Here is a 21,661-nt window from a genome sequence, read left to right as displayed (position 1 = left end):
GGCTGAAAAATCTCAAATGAGTGCAGCAGACTTCTACTTCCAGAAAACAGTTCTGAACGCTGAAGAGAACTACTGTGATCATCCTGAATTATGGAGGGCAAATTAGCACCACCAGTCATTTTCTCACTGCTGTTGTAACTTACAGTAAAGCTACAGCATCCCTTCTGAAGTCTCTTTTCATTTACTTAGCATGCACAATACTCGTCGTGTGTTGTATTTTTTCCCCCCAACACAAAAACTTGGCAAAATGAACATGGTGTTAAAATTTGAATGCAGTCTTCATCATGATTCATGATTATAAGAATAGTGGAGCTGTACTTTTGATTACAGGGGTAGATGTACTTAAGCAGGCAGAGAGCAGAACGGAGCTAAAACTCCTAAGCTGAATACTGATTACAAATTAATGTCTTTAAGATACTAGGTAAATCACCAAAATGCTTAGATTCAAAACTTACTGAAATCTTCACCTATTTGTAAAATAAGAGAAAGTTATTTACGTTTCCTCAGAACTGCCAGTATTCACCAGCTCTCAAAATGAGGTATGAAAGGATTTATTTGTTACAGAGTATAGTTATGCATAGATAAAATAGCTGAGAAGTACCTACTATAAATTGAGGCTGGACTTTTTAATAATGCAAGCTTGAACCACTTCAATTTTATTTCATATTTACGGAGAGATGTGAATAAGTTGGCAATTCTTTTATTCAACCTTCAATTTTAGTGGTAGAAATAAGGAAAGCAGCATGAATGGACAAAGATGTAAAAGATAATGTGTGCTTTGTTAGTGCAATAACTTATGTCTAAATTAACTTTCTTAATATATGGATATCATAGGAAACCATTAGTCTCAATTTATAATTGTAGTGATATCAATTACTTAAATAATACCTACATTCTCTATTATCTGTACATTTTCCAAATTCTTCTCCACATGAAAAAAGGCGGGGGGGGGGGAAGTGTGGTCTATATAAGTAAAATAACCATGTGTTATTTTACCAAAGCAGTAAATGCCTCATAAATCTCTACCTCAACAATTTTAAACCAATTTCAGGCAAGAGTTAAGGTGCTACATTTTTAATTTCTTCTGAAAAAGAAGCTGGTCTTATACTTCAGACAGAAATAGGAATCACTTGAACCCCAAATCTTTCACTTGGTTACATGTAACGACATTAGAGGAAAAGGCATCCTCTTTTACCTTGCTCAGCAGCATCTTTCAGCCTTTGAAATAATTTGGAAAAGAATTTTTCCTTTCTTCATAATCTGCAAATGCAGAAGCAACAGGATCCGAGTAGAACATGACAGGCCTTGGTCCTTCATTGTTCATAGTGAAAGTAGCTGGGAAATTTCTGAGATCAAGCCCCCTGCCCGAAAAATAAGCCTGGAGCGTTCTGAAAAACTGAACATATTTCATATGTGAAAACAGAGCATGCCCAACGGAGATTAATTATTTCTACTGACACAGAGTAGATACAATATTTGTTCCCATGTGGGATGAAATCCTCTATTTTTATCATAAACTGGTACAATACTGGCAATACAATTCAGACATGTCCACTCCGTCCTTACTGATGTTCAAAGACCATCAACTGATCGTCTGTGCTCCCTGAACCACAGAGGACTTACACTGTTTCCCTTATAAAACAGGCACAGCAAAACCCTTGCTGAGGGCAAACAGTACAGTTCTGTTACACATTTCTAAGAGAAATGTTCCCCAAGAGTCAGCAACAGCAGGCAATCGATTTGAACAGGCCCCTTGGATCACTTAAAAGTAGAAACTAATGCTTCTTAAAACAGTGAGGAAAAGTTGTGGGAAACTGATTTTTTCCTTCACAAATTCCTTATAAGATCTTGCAAATGTTCCTTTAATATAATTTTCTAAGCTGTAATTAACTTTCAGATCTCTACCCACTATTCACGACAATGTGTCAGATGCAAACTTATTTGTACTTTTAGTTGAGGCAACATGCACTCAACAGAGTACACATTTGAGATAAGCATAATAATCATTCCTCTTCTGTTCATAAAACAAGGAGCTGTATAAGCAAAACACATTTTTAAAAACTAAAGCTGCCGGATGGAGATATAAGGAAGTTTTATGCACTCCTGCACACCAAGAATGTCTCTTCAGTTAAGGGGTACATCTTGACTGAAGAATGCTCATCCAGTTGTGTTATTGACTATACAAAGTGCACAGTTAATAACACTACATTTAATGGGCCCCTCTTACCTTTAAATTTAGAAGATAAAAATTCTCATGATGGAAACACAAAAAACTCACACAAAACAGCCTGTCTTTCTTGCAGCATTTCCTTACCAGGTCTCTGTTTCTAGGGTTATCTAGAGGTTTCCATTTTTCTTCTGGTTGGAGAGGAGCACCCTTTGCTAGTCCTCTCACAGCCAGTACCGTGTATAGACCCAGGAGCACCACTTTCCACATGTTGAAGAGATGAAGAGACTATCCGTAAGAAGGACAACGAACCAGACTCCTTAAGTCCTACAGAGCTGTCACTGGTAAAAAAGAGAGCATGCATGACAATCCAGCAGAGTGCTGAAAATAATTTAACCATGGCAAGGAAAATCTGCCTACTACAGATTACAGCCATGTGCTGTCCACTTCTTTTGTTCTCCTAGTACTAGCGTACAAGGAAGAACAAATCACTCTAAGTAAGTGTTTCCCATACCAAAGCTACTTCTAGACACTGGATTCTCCTTTTGAGAGGGACTAGTATGACATTTAACACAAACTATTTACATTTGTAAATTTACATTTATTATTACATACAGCCATTTTCATTGGCTGATTAGTTACAGCATCAGATCTTCGTGTACTCCAAGGAGAATGCAAAAATATGGCTTGAGAGCCAGATAGCTCAATTTTCAAAATTGCATGAAATGAAAGTGTACTACATATATTAGTAAGTGCAATAATAATACAGCCTGGTATAACATACTAGAGACCTCATTTCACAACTTGATTCAAGGGGGGAAAAAAAACAAAACAAAACAAAGAAGAAATAATTCTCCCTTTCACATTTTTTAAAATAAAGCTTACCAGTGAATTTGGCTCTGGCTTGCCCCTTCTTGGTTAGCCTCCTTATAATCTGTGAACAAACTGATCTCTGCACTTATATTTCTAGTGGACTGTAGGTGGGTGTCAATGACGTTAGCAGTTCAAAAATACAGTAATGATTCCATTTCCATCCATGACATAAAGACTCTTGAGAATTTCATCCTTAATACTCTTAAGACCTGTTGCTATCGAAAACTGCAGTGCAAATTCCTCCTCCCTAAGCCATATTGCAGAAAATTGGTAGTAAGCATATAATAAGTTTAAAAAAATTCCCAGCAGAGATAGCAGAACTGTATCAAAATATTTCTTTTAATTAAGAGTAATTAGCCATATCTCTGGAATGCTGACTAACAGATATTACAGCTGGTTGAATGGTTTTCAAGCAAGATGAGATATGGGTCATTTTCTTGATGCTGGAGAGAGAGAGAGAAAAGTAAGGTAGGTCTGTTTAAAGATCCAAAATCATAACGTTTTAATGGAAGTCTTGCTTTCCTATGCTGATTTTATTGGCAGTCAATATCCTCCTGTCAGACGAGAAACTAAGACAAAGACTGCAAGGAGGAGTATGCTAATTTACCTTGGCCTTGTTTCCTAGCATTCTTCATCTCAAAGCTACTCAAATTTTTTGCTTGCAATTTATAACTATACTATTCTCTCCACTATTTAGATGCTATCTTAGTTAGTATCACATAAAATATATTTCTAAATAGACATTTTAAAGATTTTTGGCCATTATCTTACTCCAGATCATAGATGTTTATTTCTGATTGGATGCTTTACACCTTTCTTTGGTTTAAATTTTGAAAGCAAAACAAAAAACTAACAGCACCCTTCCAGGCAGGAAAAGTTGTGGACATGCAAACGTCATTAGGAACAAAATAAACAAAATCCTAGCAGTGTTATTTTTATGACTGCAGTAACATAAAAATACAAGTCAACTTATCCAGCTTGTATATTATTCTACAGCCTGGGAATAAATAAAAAATTCATACATACACAAAAAAGAAAATCCACCAAAACTCATCAATTGCTTTTCATAATAGACAACTTCCAGATAGCAAACTCAAGAACCAGAACAGCAGTAGCAACAGAACTTGTTAAAAGGCATGGGCCCAATGTAAGGGAACTTTCTTTGTTGATCTTCTAGGTAGATATTTATTACTGGTTTAATTTCGTACGTAATTTACCTTCTAAATCAACCAGAAGTAAAAATATGTTCCTCTGGAGGAAATGATAGGAAGGGGAAAAGGCTTGATTTACAGTTTGAGATTAGATTTTAGTTCCTTCTTTAGCTCAAAAAAAAAAAAAAAAAAAAGGCAGCCGTAACAGCAGAGTTTTTTCATCCTTCCCTGCACCTGCCCACCGCTCCCCACCCGGGCCCTGTCCCAATTCTTTTATTCATTTTCTCCATTTAGAAAGAAAAAAATGGGGATACTCAGCATATTCAGTTGGTAAAACACACCAAAATAATCTGTAAATGTGAAACATTTTATTACTGTAGGAATTTAGGCAGTTTGCCTGACTGATGAAGTACACAGGTATACAAGACAGTCAACTAGCAAGTATTTTCTGTGAGCTGCCTTAAAAAAAAATCCCTACAAACACGTATTGTTGCTTCCTGAGCTAAAAGTGTTTGAGAAACTGTTTGAGCCAAGAGTCTGTTTGGACTTAGCACTCATTTTAATATGTTTTTTTTGGTGTTTTGGGATTTGTTTTGTTTTGTTTTTAAAGAATATCATTATAGCTCTTGCCTTCAAATTTAAGTGGACCACATTCATATTAAAATACTAATAGTATAGTTACACTGATTGGACAAAACTAGGTCCTCCTTTGAGAACAGTAGCTGGTCTAACCAATGCTTTCCAAGCCAGATGTCAGTGTGCTCCCTTTGCCTTTTTAATGCAGCCAAATTTAAGCACTAGGTTTTCTTGATGAATTACGTATATAGACACACATCTTCAGTAAATCAAATCTTTTGAAAGTGATTATACTAATTGTACAGCCCATACGGCACAGTAAGTAATATTCACATGTTTGAACTAAATTGCACTGAAGCCAAAGATGCTCATAGCATTGCTTGTTCAGTATCATGCAAGTTACTTCAAAAATGTAAAAATCTTGTTCTAGAACAAAAGGCAAATTTAAAACAAATTAGTTTAGCTGAGAACAAGTTTTATACATATGATGCTCTATCTAAACTACATTATTCACCAAACATTTTCCATTTTATTGCATTTCCCATTCACGATAGCAAGGCAGGTATAACAGCCTAAGGTGCATGAGTTAAGATAGAGACAAGCTTCATCAGGTATGATCTTTACTGTATTCTACTTGAGATGTGAAAAAAAAGTCTGTTACTTAAAGTACTGCTCTAACCACAACACTTCTGTTCACCATTTTTATTTTCTGCTTAGAATCCCATGTATTACAACTTAGAAGGAAAAGCACCAAACCGCTCCACATGAGTACCTGAGCAAAGACTAAAGGCAAACGTTCATCACAACGCTCATTAGCATGTTTGTACAACAGAAGTATAGGTAACATTGACAACACTTTACAGACTATGGCTGGTAAGTGGCACTTTTTGTGAATTACAACCATTGGTACTAATGCAACCATGTTAGAACACCATACAAAAATATACAGAAGTGTTTATTTAGTACAGCGTATGCTATACAGTGTAGTCATGCACACAGCATAAGTCATGCACACTTAGGTAAAAGACGATAAATAAATAAAAAAAGAAAGTATACACTGCAGACAGGGAAACCAACAAACAAAATAAGAACATCCCAGAGGAGCTGCCACTCAAGTTGCCCTCAACTTCAACAAAAAAGTACCAGTATCTAAAACCACAGTTTTTAAAGATTCTGAGATTTCAGCTCTCAGTGATTTCAGCATTAGCTGAAAATACCTATTTTCCAAGGTTTTCTCAGCATCCCACAAGGATTTTGCCAAAGCTTATCATGCATTGCATTGACCTGCATCTAAGAATTCAGTTATAAACATTTTAATAAGCACGATAATTTATTGCAGTATTATTCAAACATTTACAGATAAGACCCTGTCAACATCTGTAGAAACCCGTAACTCTTAATAGAGTTAAACAGTAAAAGAGTTAAACTAAAACACCAGATTTACACTAGCTATGTAAGAACTGAAAACAGAGGAAGACTTAAAAACATGTAAGACAGGTTGCTTGGAAAGAGATTTTTTTTCCCCAAAATTAACTGTGTTCTTCAAAGTCCTCTTAAAACCAGCAACAGCCCCCCAGTACCCCCTTACTCAAAACAGGTGTTTTGGCCAACATTATTCTTTGTGCTTGGACAATGAATTAAAAGGTAAGTAGGGAATCAAGTTAGTAGGCCTAGGTTACAGTTTTTCTAGACTAATCACAGATAAAGACCTTAAAAGTAGTTCTGCCCTCTCAATGGTTTTAACACTAGGATACTCCTGTAGGAAATGAACAATGACCAGGCTTACCAAAACAACATGATCACAAAAGAAAGAGGAGAAAGTTAAGTGACTGGCATGAGTCCTAAACTAACATACAGAAGGAAGTAGCAGGGAAGATCCAAAATTTGTATGTTATCTGTTGTGCCACAGCATCGGGAGCATTGTGGCACCAGGTTCAAGTTCCTTCTCAATAAAAGGAGGTTAATAACTTTGATTTGTATTGCTTCAAACAATTACTGTGATCAGCTGATGTGCAGTCATTTTGCGTGCAGATCTAAACATCCACAGTCCAATTACCATTTGAGACAGCATCTTTATTCAAGATTCAGTGTTACACAGTATTAACGCTGGCAGGGGAAGTCAGAATTTGGGAGGTTTGTTCAAAACATACAAAGAATCCTGTAGACACAGATAAGGAAAGCCAGCAGTGGCACACATTAAAAGATATCCATAAGAATATATGGCATACATACTCTATCAAAACAAGTTTTTAAGAACTTGACTATTTCTGGTTTTCTTTAATGAACTGAGGAGAACAGAATGTATTAGCACACACCCCCCTTTCAGGGTTTTATATATATTTAACTAAAAAGTTAAATTTGTTATTCAAAACTTCTGGAGCTTTAGCACAACCAACCCACCCCTCCCCTGTCTAGTTTTCTTCTCACACTGGTGAAGATACTGATACTCAATGGCTTAAATACAATAATTTGCTTAAAGTACAACTAGAGGATTTTATTTTGAAGAAACTAAACAACAAAATTTTCAAATAAAATTTGACACACAGAGTTGAGACAGATACCTAAGACTAGTTTTCCTTCCTTATTGTCACAATAGAAATACTTGAGAAATCAAGGTCAGGTAAAGCTTTCTGACTTTGGCTAGTGTGCCTGCAAACCACAAATATGCTGTACTTGTCATAAGTCTTCATTTCTGTAAGTGTAGTAAAAGGGTGTCAAAAATAATTTTTAAAAAGTATTTTCCCCAAATCAAGTTTCAGTATGATCCACACAAATACTTCTGTTCAACTTCAAAAGTCAAATGTAAGGCTACAGAAGTCCACAGGCTACAGTTAGAGTGTATCATTTACTGGTTTAAGGCACAGTATTTTTTTTGCTCTAGAAAGCTACAAGTCTAAAGTCACAGTGAGGAATTTCACATTTCAATTTTGGTCTGGCACTCTAATTATGTGTGTCACATCTACTACTTGTAGACTTCTGTACAGTATTTCAGTTGTCAGGTGCTGCAGTCTCAAATAAATACTGTTCTCATACTCCACATGACATAAGTGGAAAATACTGAAGCCTGAACTGATCCCCAAATAGTGCAACTAGCATTTTATAAAACTAAACATCAACACATTTGCATGTTTGATACTTAATACATATTCCCTGAAACTATTTAAGTCAGAGGGCAAAAAAAGTCTTTGCTGGTATTTCAGCAAACATGCAAAACTTCAGTGGAACAACAGTTTACAGGACAGCTGCTGTGTATCTTCACTAGGTCAGTCACGGTGCTTATTGTTACTGTGAGCATTTTGGTTTGTACTACAGCGGAAGGACACTAAAACCCAAGGACAATCATGTATGGAAGGAGGAACTGGAATGTTGTGCCGCAAAATAACAAGTTTGTGTGTGCCATTCCTGACTTTTATAGACACAAAGTTAGCATTGATACCACACAGATTCCTATAGAATCTAGACTGCAACCTGCCAACAACAGTGGAGAGGCCTTGCTTACAAGATTTGTTCATGACAGCATGAGTAGCAAAATCATTCTGTATTTAAGAATGCAGAATGAGACCCTAAATCTGAAGCAAAATTAAAGTCAAAACATCACAGCTTTGACTCAGGTTTTCATGCTGCAAGGTAAGCACAAATTTGAGGCAGTTACGTGCTTAGATACCTGAAAAATTGAGGTGCTGGGCAGATTTGCTTAAGAGCTATATAATTTTCTCCTTAAATGCTTAAAATTTATTTTTAAAAGCTGTAATGTTTATTAACAGGGTCAAATTTATAGATTTTATTTAAGCTTTAAGATAAATGAGCTGATTAAAAGCTTTGAATATATTCTTCCATAAATAAGAATATAATCAGAAAATGTAATATTTGTAAAAGGTTTTCAAATAAACTTTCAGAGATTTTAAGGATTCTGTTATGAATACTAGCTTAAAGTTCTGGCTCTAAAAAAGACAGAACTACTTCAACACAAAAATGAATCTGTTTCCAGTTGTCACTCACTGGCACACATTTCCAGAAGTACACAAGGGCAGCACGTAGCTTTGGTGACAAAAGTATATCTCCCCTAAAGGAACGCCGATGAAAGTTTTAAAACCTTTTACAGTACCGTGCTTAGGGCTTGTAAAAGCTAGCTTGATTGTCCCCCAGAAAAGGAGAGAGAGAGAGAAAGAAAAGGGGAGAGAGAGAGAGAGAGAAAAAGAAAAGGGGAGAGAGAGAGAGAGAGAGAAAAAGAAAAGGGGAGAGAGAGAGAGAAAGAAAGAAAAGGGGAGAGAAAAAAAAGAAAAAAAGAAAAAGAAAAAAAAAAAGAGAGATGTAAAATGTCAAAGCCCTAAACTAAGTGACTAACATTCATCATGAAGCGGAAAATAAGCATTAAGAATTCAGCCTGGTTTACAGCTAACAATTTTCTAGTAGCTTAGTGACTTAAACCAGCAGCACAATTATTGTACAGACACTATAACTGCTTCCAAAAACATTTTCAGTAACTTAAGAGTATTGCAGGTCTGTAAATGGCTGGCTTTTTCCTCAGTATACATAAGACAAAAGTCTAAACGCACTCATCACAGTATTGAAATGAACTTGGTCAAATGAAAGCTTCTCAAATGTTTACATTTATTCACAGGCACATAATCGACTTTATTCTGTCCTGTCAAAGCTTAGAAGCAGATGTATCAGATTTCAGAAAAACGGCAAGTAACAAGTTCATAACCTTGTTACTGGCAAACACATGGAAAATTAGACTTTGTATCAAATACTGACACATGCAACAATGCTTTTTGTTCAAGTATTGATACATTTTATTTTTTTAAACACTGACTTTAGAAGTAGCCAAATTAGGTTATAGTTTAAAAGTTCTTATAGACATGCATGCAGTCTCTATGTCTTCTGCAATATAGTACTACTACACTGTTTAGGGTTTTGTTGTGTTATTCATTTGTTTGTTTTAAAATTTAGCAAATGAATATTTTGGAATTAATTGCTACATGTATCAGCTCACTCAAAACCAAAGTCAGAGCAGGACTCTAAAAATATTAACTTAAATTCCAGTTACTGCAATTTTTTTTTTTGAAAGAAAACAAAAAACCCAACCAAAACCCCCCAAACAAGCCCCCTTTTACCAGATGCTGTAAGATGACATACCACAACCAACTTTTAAATCAAAACTGAAAATACCACCTTTGGACAACATTCATTCAGTTTCATGGTACACTCGGTAATGCCAGTTAAGAGGTAAGAGCTTTTCCTTAGCAGACAAATACAGACCTTTTATGAACTATTAGCTATGGGTGTAGCTACTATGACTGCAGTGTCATAAGACTATGAGGAACACGTTTGATCACATCAGCTATACGCTTCAAGAGCAATTCAGGGTATGGAGTTGTCACTAAAAGCTTCTCATTACATCTCCCCCTGCCAAAGAAAGATTCTGCTGCACATGTGTGCAGTACCTTAAATTAGTGACATTTGGTACTCTAGGTTCTTACCCTGTTTTTTTATTTAATTTCTGATAGCTTATAAGAAATACTAGAAAATAGTTCTTATTTTGAATGCATCCTGAGGTACATGCCAAAAAATGGTGGCTTAATCTCAACCTAAATGCTTGATTATGTGGCATAATCACCATCTAAATGTGATGAACATTCACCTGGATGAAGAACAGTGGTTTTGCAAAATTAATACCTCAACATCTGTAAGAGGAGAGAACAACAGAATTTGGGTTTGCATCTCAACAGAAATCCTCCCTTACAGAGCAGAGGTCTAATCTATTACAAATTAATTTGTGTCTTGATCTTCTCCCACACAGTCTAGATAATCTAAAATTTGAAGAGTAAACTGGAATTTTAATTTAGTTAAATAGACTTCACAATATATTTGCCAAAAGCTGTTTTATAAATGCAGCCTACTCATGATAAAGAATATTTCAGCAATATTTACACTTGCTCATACACACAATTAAAAGTCTTTATAGCGGGTTAGCCTACATTTCTGCTGAGATTATAACTGTGAACAGTGGCAGAACTAAAAATTCATGTAACAGAAGGCTCTTGTCCAAAAACAACAACAAACAATCATTGTATTTTAGCTGAAAAACAAATTTAAACTGTTATAAAATCTTGTCCTTTTCAGAATGGCAAGAGGATCATTCAACCTCTCTTAGAATGGCACAAATTGTTCTCTGGACTTGTTTTAATCCTATGCCCCTCCAATGACTATACAGAAAATCTAGTTGGGATTAGACATCCAATCACTCAAACAGCTGAAGTTACGCAGTCCCCAATCACTGCAAAATCCAGACAACCAGCTCCAAGAACAGTTTTCATCTAGCAAATGACCCAGAATGCATATAAATCCAAAGCAGCAGGAAGACTTGCCCTCCTTTCCCCCAGTGAAGGTAAATAATGTCTGAAAAAAAGGACTACTGAGGGACATATGATAAATTCTGTCATCTGGGACCTCAGATTCAGGATTGTATCTATACCTACCTCCAACTTGAAAATCAGGTAGGAATCTACGCAAGATTCTGTAACCCATTTCATGAAGAGCGATAACAACTATCAACACAATTCCGAGCTTTAAAGATATAATTAAATTTAAAAATCAGTGTTATTCTATGCTGCTGTAATTCAGAAGTTTCACATTGTGGCAGATTTTGGAAGCTATTGAAGCTCCTACATGCAGAGACTGTTTGCTCTTCTTATTCTCATTATTATTTTATTCCACGAACAGCTCCAACAAATGGATTTGTGCATAAAGAGCCCATTAAGATGGCAAAACAAAACCAGAAGTAAAACACAGTAGTAAGCCAAAAGGACCATGAAGGCCAAGGAAAATTATCTTCCACAGAAATTGGATCCTGCACATTTCACAGACAGCCTTTTACCAGCCCCAATGCAGTTCTGCCACCATCTTTCTTTCACAGCCATTTGAAAGCAGAAAATCTACTCTATTCTTCTATGTCTGAACAGGAATTTTTAGGTTAAACCAACTGGTGGATTTTGCTACAAGTATATTTAGACACACAAATTATGTTTTATATATTTGTATAGCACACATTTGGTTAGACAGTATCAAGATATAATCTATTCAAATAACTTTTATAATTTACAAACACTATCTATAATCTAACCTTTTTAAAAAAAGATTAAGACTAGAATACCAGCACATACATCACTCATAACAGCAACAGTGTTTGGTTAACTATAATAATCTTACTCAGTTAAAGCAGTTTTAATGACTTCCTGATAGCTTAAACTGCTGACTTGTATACAAGTGGACAAAACAGGTGCCTACTTCACATTTGTCCTTAATTTCAGAAAGTCACTGTGTGAATTAAGTCCTTTCAGCCAGCGCAAACCAATTGACATTAACAACACGCTAGAACTAACTGAGGCACTTCAGGCAAGATTAATGAGATACAATAAAATGAATGGGCCAGGCTGGCTGTACTTGATTGACTGTGGGTAGCAGATTTCCTCTTATTATTATATAAAATGATTGAACTGGTCTAGTATTTCCATATGAAGATAATGGGTATCCCAGACAGAGCGGAGACAGCTAACGCAGAAGCAAGTAGGCAGCTCATCTCGACACAGAATCAATACATCACTTTAACGGCTATTGAGATTTCTTCCGTTGGCTAAACACATACCCAGGGGACAGAATTCCTTACACATAGCTATATTTTAGGCTTTATTATAAATGGCAGTCACTGTAGCATCTAGGCACTAAGATAATACTTTATACAGAGCTAATAATTATGGTCAGTATTTCCCGCTATTACTAAGAGTTTTTGTTCATGTGAGGAAGTTAGCACTGTACGGCAGGGCATGAACTATTCCATATTCATGTCATGTATGGACGTTTATTATGAGACAGTTGATTCTCCATTTACAATAGGAAGAAAGCCTGCGTTGGCTACTTGGAAACAGTGTGGTACAGCAATTGCACTGTAAACTCACACCATACCTCAACATTTGCTAACTTCTACATATGGACAAGGCCCAAAGAGTATTTTCAGAATTGACAAAATTCCAGAGAAAACTGGCAATGTTTTAAAACAACATTACAGCAAATTGTTTATGAATCTGCTGGTATCCTTCCTGAATAGAAAGCTACAGGGAATATTGTTGTCTTCTCACTCTCATGAAAAGTAAAATGTGTAAGACTTTCAATAATCCCACAAATGTTCAACTCGCACTGATTGAACAAATGATTTGATAGAAATAACAGTTCTATATAAGCAGTACATTCTAGTTTGTCTAGACACAACTGTGGTAGCTTTTAAATGTAGCATAAAATGATTAAAAGTATACTTGGCTGTGTAGTTTTTGTGATAATCACAGTGTGCTTGAAATGTATTGAGTTTTAACCAGCATAATTTACACCTGCAAGAGATGCAAGCTCAGAACATATGCACCGTGTGGCATAGTGAGTAAAAAAAAGTCTGTTTCAACAAAGAAGTATAGTGAAATATCAAAGCGTCTACAAGGCAAACGGAGGATTGACATGTTACATTAATATGACTTATGTGCTTACACCACACAGTTACTTCATTTAGTTTTCACAGTCAGCAAATAAACACCATGAAGAGCTTTCTAAGCAACATGAACAGAATCACAAACTTTTCATAAAGTATTCACAGTTCTGTCCTCTTTCCCACATAATGTAAACTACTGATTATATTAATCTAGGCATTTCTTTGTTGAAATTTGCCCCATCTCCAGTGTTAAGCTTCTAGGCTGCACCGTTCTTCCTATGTATAATGAAAACTACACAATACAACACAGCACATGTAGAAGAAGAGAAAAAGTTACAAATTGCGGTACTTTGTACAAATGCATTCGTCCAAAGGCCAACATTGCAATACACAAAGGGAGTGGAACTTTGGCTGCGATCTTCAAGAGTTTACTGTAAGAATATAAAGAAAAAATTGCCATTTTTGTAGCCATACATGCAGAAGGTATGTAAATACCATATTTCACTTTCTTTTAAAAATAATTTACAGATTTCAATATTCGTTCACTTTTAGAAAAGAACAAATAGGTGTAATAGGCAATAACAACTGATGCATAAGCAAGAGCAATTATTCAAAAAGGTGATTAAAATGTCATTTAAAGATATTCTTATATTAGTTTAGAAGTAAGTTCTCTGTAACAAAGAAAGATTTAGTGTTTCAGATCATTTGAGTTAGCAGGTACTGGTCAAAAGGATAAACTACATTGGTTATTATTAATTTACTTTCATGAGGCACTAATTTTATAACTGAACAAGAAATGCTCTCTCTACCTGTCAACAAAACCAAGTGCTCAAAACTTCTTAATCTGGTATAAAGCGCATTACATTTTCACAAGTGTGCCCATAAGGGGGGGATTACAAGAACATAACTGTAATGGTTTAGAATTCACTTTTCCTTGTGACTTTCTGACATTAATTGCTAAATGTAATTGGATTCTGTTGCATTTGGAAGGATTCAATGAATTACGAATGAAAGTCACTGTCAAAAGAAGTGTTTATGCAACTGACCGTTTAGATAGCAAATACTTCATTTAAGTCCACGTGGCAAATACCAGTGATTTTCTCCACTTAGCTGAACTACAGGTAATTTGCACGCATTTTACCCAGTCTTTAAGATTTAACCATACAAGTTTATGAATCTCTACCTAGGCCGAACAATTACATGTCTGTGCAGCATAAATTAAGTTTTACCGCAGAAATGGAAGTGGTAAGAAAGAAGCAGAAAAACAAGACCAGAGGATTAGGCTATAGTACCTTGATTTCACTTCAGAAGTGCTTGAATTCATGAGAATTTCTAAAATGCATACGAGGATAATAGCTGTAGATCTACATGGATCAGGATCAAGTCTAACATTGTACCTGCAAAAAAAGGTTTAAAAAGCATGTTACTTCTAAACTAGGCTATCAAATAAAATCCAAGCGTGTGGTGGTAACAACAAACATACAGGAAATGTATATGGCATCACAGACTGACTTTCTAAAGCATTACTTCCTTCAGCATATCACTGATTTACTTAACACCTACTTACACCATAACGTAAAACAGATAGAAAAAAACCTATTACAATTAACAGAAGTCTTTGATACTATAGGGTAACTAATAATGTAGAGTCAAACATTTGCAATTTTTACAGTCTTCAAAGGTTCATATTCTTTTCTTCCATCTTACTGGTAATTTAAGAAGTTACCTGAGATTTTTTAACCAATAAATTAAACACGGCAAGTTGAGCAGCACAATCCATGTAAATAAATTGAGAATTGTAATATGCATCTTAAGAGTGTTAATGGCTTCAGCAGTTGCTGTACTATTGGAAAGAGACTGTGTTGCTTTTGAGGTACTGTCCATCGAACTCTGGTTTTTGACTGTGTGTATACTGCAGTTCCGTGAAGTTTCTTTTGAGCAGTCTGTATCCTGAAAATAAAAGACAAAAGTCATAAAAATGTGCACAGGCTTGTAAGAACTCATGCTGGGGGAGGAGGAGGGAAAAACTGTCACAATAGTATCATATCAGCTCTGATTTAAGAAGAAAATTTGCAATTTATCTCTCAAAAAGCCATCAAAAGCCAAGTTCAATAATTCAGTTTTAAAGCATCTAGATTTAACCAGAAATTTCTCTTACACTAATAGTTTATATGTCTTTGGAAGAAAAGAATGGAGAGTGGAGATGCCCTGACATCAATGCAGTGATAAGAAACGGAGTTCCTGGAAGAAGAAAGAACAGAATAAAAGGAGTAATAAAGCATGCAGGTGAAAATCACAGGTGATCATTCATGGAGAAAGATACAGGTAGTAATGCAACTGGGAGCAAAACATTAGCTGTAGGAACAAATAATGAAGACAAACTACGAGTTGGCAGATGCTAACTTCCAATGACAGGAAAAAAAAAAAAAAACAACCCACAAATGAAACAAAACACCACCACCACAAAAAAAAAAAGAAAGAAAAGAAGGAGAGGATTTAAAGTTAAATGAACAAAGAATACTCAAAGAAACCCAAAGAAAACTGTCAACAACTTTTTCTGGCAGACTGCTTTTTTAACTATGTTTGCAAAAAGGAACAGGTAGTTATTACAGGCTTGTATCCACACGTGATTACATCTTGGATCCTATACCTTAAATAACTGAAAAAACAAAGTTCACAATGCATGAAACCAAATGCTTCTTCACTCCTTTTTAAACAGCTCCCAATTCACTGCAATCTCAGGCCATATCCATCTAATGAATCATATTTGTCATGTCCTGATTAAAAAAAACCCCCTAAACTCCACGAACTACCCATCTGGAAAAAAATACTTACCTGTAGTATAGACTAATATCTAGAAATTAAATTTATTTCTTTAGACGAGGCATACATAATCAAATACCAAACTTTAGACAAAAAAACTATTTTTCCATATGTATTCAGAGACTGTTTTCTTCTTAAACGAACTTCAGACAAGTTTACACTGCAGTGATCTTGAACAGTGAATGCAACAGTCACGTGATGGACAGGCTACTCATGTCCTGGATTTTCTTTCACATCATGCACACAGAAAGTAAACTACAACCATCCAGCCATCACTGCACAACCTAATACTACCAAGGCAAGATGATAACAATTCATAATGCACAGGTCTGCCACAAAACTTTTGGTCACAGTTTTAACCAGAAGCAGGAATCAGACTTACCCCATTAAGCACGTTTTGTTCTGCTCTTACATTCACATGTAGTTTTACAACCTGTAAGACAGACAGTTCAGCTTTTTTTAATAATGTCTTTTCACACAAAAGCTGTAGTATACAAGAAAAAAAAAATTTGGCTAATTATTTTTTGACCTTTTTTATAGCTAGACAATTCTAGGGCCTCAATGGAGCTGCAATGCAAGAACTCCCTCTGCCTTCTTTATCAGCAGCTCTCTTAAGGAAGGATTTCCAAGCACAGAGAGAAAACTTACACTGCTCTGCTTCCTCTCCTTCCACTGTGCTTGACAGAGAATAGAGTGGAAAATCTCCATATTGCTCACCTCCTCCTGCTAATTCAGTTCTACTGCACCTTCTGCAGAAACCCATAAACAGGCCACACAGTAAAAGTCCCACGTCAGAGATTTACTGCAGAAGGGGGAGAAATGTCAGCACGGGAACGTCCTTCACAGGGTAACCTTCTGTCACAGGGAGTTCAACGAAAGATAGACCTGTTTCTCAGGCTGTGCCTTCAGCTACCACCTACCTACTTCAGACCACCTGTAAGCTGTTCTGCTTTGTGCCCCTACTCCCAGATGCATGCTCTAATGCTTCCCTAGCAGCTAAGTATAGCAGCTGATTTAGCAGCTACATAACCATAGGGTGAATCAGGTAAGTTAGACACTCTGATGCAAGGAAGACCATGGAAACTGAATGGCAGGGACTAAATATGGATCTCTGTGGCAGTAACCAAGGGATCAGATCAGGCATAAGTGAGACTATCCTAAATCTACAATATATCCATTCTCCTTCCTTTTACTCCATAAAGATTTGTCAAAAGTCTTTAAAGTTAAAAAGCATTGGACAGAACATTCCAAGTCCTCCCTTTGCTAAAGTTTCTTTTCAAGGGAGTTACTAGTCTTGAATTTTGTAATATTACCTATCCATAAGGTAAAAAAATCACAATTATATTCATTATTGTAGTGGGCATATGGGACTGTACATTTCTTTGGGAAAAGCATTATCAAAAGAACAAAATAATTCTAAAGATGACAAGATTGTGAGAGTCTGCTAAGTTCAAAAAAGATCTATTTCAAGTAGGTGAGTAACAACATTTAAGTACAAAAAATGGTAATCTGTATTTTCGCTTTTAACACACAGTTAATTCAAAGCATACAAAATTTTGAATTCAGTTATAAATTCAAAATGTTTAGCCTCTCAGTACCTTAAAAAAGTAACGAAGATAAATAATGAATACAGCAAATGCACCGCAAGTGGTCCAGCTAACCAAAGCGAGGGATAACACCCCACAGAGTCTTCTGGGTGTTATCAACTTGCTACCTTTTTGAGTTGCAGTAGGTCTGAGGAAAAAAAAAAAAAAAAAAAAAAAAAAAAGAAACTGCTGTTATACTCTTGTAACAACATCAAAACTATAAAGATCAAAGAATAATTCTATTTTGTGAACAACTAAAAAGAATAAATTGCTCCTGAATATTGACTAAACACTGGAAAAAATAGATAAATTTGAACATATATACCAACTGCTACATAAGTTACTTTGCAAAAAAAACCACAAACCCAAACTTTCTTCTCAAATTAACTAACAAAACTATCTTACACCTTCCAGAATGTAATAAATGTATTATTTTTACTTAATTTGGAGAACATAAAGGATAAATTGGTGAACATAAAGCATTAGATAATGCTAACTGTAGATCTGCATCAGTTCCTTTGTTCGGCCCAAGAGAATGAATATCTTATTATTACTGCACAGCTGCGTCATGAAAGTGACTCCTACTGCAAATGTTAATGCACTGCAGTGCTCAACGATAATACAGCAGCATACAATAATGTCTCCAAGAGATTAATTCTGTGACAAACATTCTTCCCAGACAGGAACTTCTGCTTGCTTAGTCTGGGACACACAGAAAAGCCTATTTTAAGTTTCTGGATTCCAGCTGATATGATTAAGAGACACCTATGAATCCGAAATGACAAAGATGAGCTGAGAAGATGTGACAACAAGGGGAACAGGCTGGAGAGGAAGTGCAGTAGAACTATGAAAAAGTCTGTACTACTTGGATATTCACAGGACAGACACAGTACTAAAATAGACACTGAAAACAGAAAAAGTATTATTCAAAAAATTTTAGAAGCCTTTGCCACAAATATTGAAAATAACAAAGAATTCCACAGACAGCTAGTGACAAGTTTGTTGCTCCTGGCCAGATCATTTCAGAACACTGAGCAAAAGTCAGGTATTTATAGAAATATTTATTTTCCAAGAAATTCAGGACTAGTCCAAAACCTGTGTACGGTACTAGAACTGTGTAAGGCACTAGAATTGTAAAACGAACCGGCTGACTTATAGACAGGCACAGAAAATCTTATTTTCCTGCCTCTGTCCAAGACATTCTCAGGGTTTGCAGGAAATAAAAAGCTTTTGTGAAAAGAGTATGAATCGAGCTAAAACCCTTAAAATTTAGTAAGGGTAGTTTCAAAACTTAGAAGTTTATCACTTTACCACTTAAAACTAATCCTAAAGCTTCTGAGCATCCACTGTAATTTATAAAGACGTCTGAGAAGAAATAGCTGACACGACACCTATTATTTGGTAGAATAAGACTGGAAGCCCTGGTGATGAAAAAAGGAAAAGCTCATTTAGCAGATATTTTCTGAGTAAAGAGCATTCCAACTGACTTCTGGAGAGAGTTGACTTAAATCTAGCTGAGGACTGTTGTCAATGTGAGAACAGTCAAACCATTAAAATAGCTAAGCATGTTAATCAATTTACTAATTTATTCTTTCAAAATATTTTTATTTTCCTTGCTTTTTTTAAATCTCCTTTCATATTTGAATACTCACCTCTCTCTACAAGCAAAAACATTCCAGTATTCTTAGATCTATGAAATTTATTAGTCTTGTAGGGTGAAATTAACATCCAAGAAGTATTTTGTTTTACAAACCTGTCTGCACTCTTTAATACAGTTTATCCAATATGAACTAAGAGGAATGGATTGCAATATATGTATGAATATATACATTTATTTTTTGAGCTGCTGAAGAGAGAATAGTTCATTTGCTTTCTTTTCACCCACAAAGCTTTCCTCAGGTGTTCCCTTTTAGAGATGTTGAATAAGGAATATGTGTCCTAGGTTACAGAGTAAGATGTGCCTAAAAAAAAAAAAAAGGTATTCTATTACCATCTTCAGGAGCTGTTGAGACCAGGTGGGGCGGTGCTCCCTGCCTCCCCCCTCTGGACTATCTCCTGTTCATGGGCACAACAATGCCTTATCGCCTGACCCATCGATAACTCGCTCCTGGACTATCTCCTGTTAATGGCCCATCAAGGAACTGCCTCACGACTCCCCATCCCATTGTGAGATGCTCCGCCCGGGGGGAAGGAGCCAAGCAGTCCGTGCTAAATAAAAACTGAGATCTCGAACACCCTAGCAGCCTTCTTCCACTGGATTCCCAGAGGAGCTTTTTCCCCCCACTGGAGTTCCAGAGGACAAGAGCTACCTACCTACCACTGGACCTTCGAGGAAGACCAGACCCTTTTACAAGATCGCTGCTTCAACAGAACTACACCCATCGCTTCAGGAGGACTGCAGCCACCATCTTATCGGACTGCTACTGCCACCCTAACAGGGTGGCAGGTTGTATTTCTGACTCTGTCAGTGTAAACCAGTGGGTTGTTTGGTTTTTTCCCTGCCTTGTGTTATATATATATATATATATATATTAGTAAAGAACTGTTATTCCTATTCCCCATATCTTTGCCTGAAGGCCCGTTAATTTCAAAATTAGAATAATTTGGAGGGAAGGGGGTTGCATTTTCCATTTCAAGGGAGGCTCCTGCCTTCCTCTGCAGACACCTGTCTTTCAAACCAAGACAATATGAGGCAATCCTCATACTTCATTAGTACTTAACACTGACAAACCCAGATGGCTAAAGCCATGTTATGAACTATATTGCATGATTTAATCTGCCCAAGCATTCACACTGAAGCAAACAGAAAAAATTGACAGGGATACAGTCATCTAAAAGAGCATAACTATACAGCATAATGTTGTTTTACCGAATCAGAGTTAACCATAATGAAGAGAAGAGTCTCAGAGATGTAGAGAAAAATACTCCACTCCAGTAGGCAAAGCCTGTCCCGAAAAGAAATAGAATCAGGGACACAACGGGGAACCACGCATCCTGACTACTCCGTTCGGCAGCATCCATCTCTGGTAATGACAGTGATTCCCATATCTCTCTAAACCAGTTAAACCTGCCAAAAACACGAAAGCAGTATTACTTATCACTTCCAATTGCTGTAACAGTAAGATATTTATCAACTATTCCTCCTACTACAGCCTTCCAAACAAAATCAGTCAGGTGCTCACAACGACTACAGATAAAATAATATTCCTCCCCACCAAGAGTTTTTCTGAAACTTCTGTTTTGGAAACCACTTTAAATAAATACGCAAGTTATGCAAACTCACCCCTGCAGAAACACAGCAATGCTTATAAGAGGTTCTACTTTGTAGGGTTTAGCTGTCCTAACTAGTTCAAAGCAAAAGTCTGAACACTGGCCTAGAACCAAGAACAGAAAGCATCTATAGTTATTATTTTGTCATGAACTTTAACAAAGAAGATACACAACAAAAAGTAAATTCAGACAAAGGTTTGAAAGTTTACTTTAAAACAAGATAACCATGTCTTAAAACAGTACTGTTAAGTCAGCATACTTCATCATCAAGGCCCTTACTTACTGGATCGGTCATATTTAGCTAAAATGTCAAAAGAACTTCGAGACAGCTTACGGAGTTTGTTACAAACATCACTTGATTTTAAATAAAAATGCATTTTGTCTGAAGACGTGGCTAAAAGTTAGTCTGCAAACCTCATCTTCATGCAAGAAATAGTGTTTCGTGCATATTAACAGTATATTTTAAACTTTTACATATATTTTTTAAGTAGACTTCTATTAATTCTAAAATATTGTGCAACACCAATGACTTGCAAAGAAGGGATTGCAGAGTAGAATAAGGAACTATTCTGCTACAACACAACCTTGGAGAACTACCAACAAACCAAAACCAAAACCAAAACTGAAGAGCATAAATCCAAGTACTTGCACAAGTTCAATGATACTTAGCTTAAAAAAAAAAAAAAAAATCACAACTAGCTAGTCTTTCAACAGTAAATTGGATAAATAATTTCTAAAA

The 21,661-nt window shown here is 36.0% G+C and overlaps 2 protein-coding genes across 2 annotated transcripts in view; both read right to left on the bottom strand.

Moving 5' to 3' along the window:
* Nucleotides 1–1,213: 1,213 nt before the first annotated feature.
* On the bottom strand, nt 1,214–2,437 carry C5H2orf66 (chromosome 5 C2orf66 homolog). Its single transcript, XM_009954777.1, has 2 exons — nt 2,315–2,437; nt 1,214–1,396 (listed from the first exon to the last, which is right to left on the bottom strand). The coding sequence occupies exons 1-2, from the start codon at nt 2,435–2,437 to the stop codon at nt 1,214–1,216; spliced, it is 306 nt and encodes a 101-aa protein (XP_009953079.1).
* Nucleotides 2,438–13,535: 11,098 nt separating this feature from the next.
* Nucleotides 13,536–21,661, bottom strand: part of PGAP1 (post-GPI attachment to proteins inositol deacylase 1) — a 30,625-nt gene continuing 22,499 nt past the window's right edge. The window contains exons 21-27 of the mRNA XM_086465481.1: nt 20,936–21,026; nt 20,522–20,719; nt 17,665–17,800; nt 16,449–16,499; nt 14,970–15,193; nt 14,536–14,640; nt 13,536–13,674 (exon numbers count right to left, since the gene is read on the bottom strand). Of these exons, the coding sequence (XP_086321607.1) occupies nt 13,536–13,674; nt 14,536–14,640; nt 14,970–15,193; nt 16,449–16,499; nt 17,665–17,800; nt 20,522–20,719; nt 20,936–21,026 (944 nt within the window). The remainder of the gene's footprint in view (nt 13,675–14,535; nt 14,641–14,969; nt 15,194–16,448; nt 16,500–17,664; nt 17,801–20,521; nt 20,720–20,935; nt 21,027–21,661) is intronic.

This window comes from Leptosomus discolor, chromosome 5 (genome assembly GCF_034619465.1).
Source record: "Leptosomus discolor isolate bLepDis1 chromosome 5, bLepDis1.hap2, whole genome shotgun sequence".
Taxonomy (NCBI): Eukaryota; Metazoa; Chordata; class Aves; order Leptosomiformes; family Leptosomidae; genus Leptosomus; species Leptosomus discolor.
Note: the sequence above shows the minus strand (reverse complement) of the source record. Positions and strands in the feature narration are given on the sequence as shown.

What these genes read in the sequence shown, in the direction of transcription:
- C5H2orf66 (XM_009954777.1), bottom strand. Translation starts at nt 2,437, where the DNA reads ATGTGGAAAGTGGTGCTCCTGGGTCTATACACGGTACTGGCTGTGAGA. An exon ending in ACCCTAGAAACAGAGACCTG is followed by an intron (nt 1,397 to 2,314) that starts GTAAGGAAATGC and finishes AAATATGTTCAG; the next exon opens with TTTTTCAGAACGCTCCAGGC.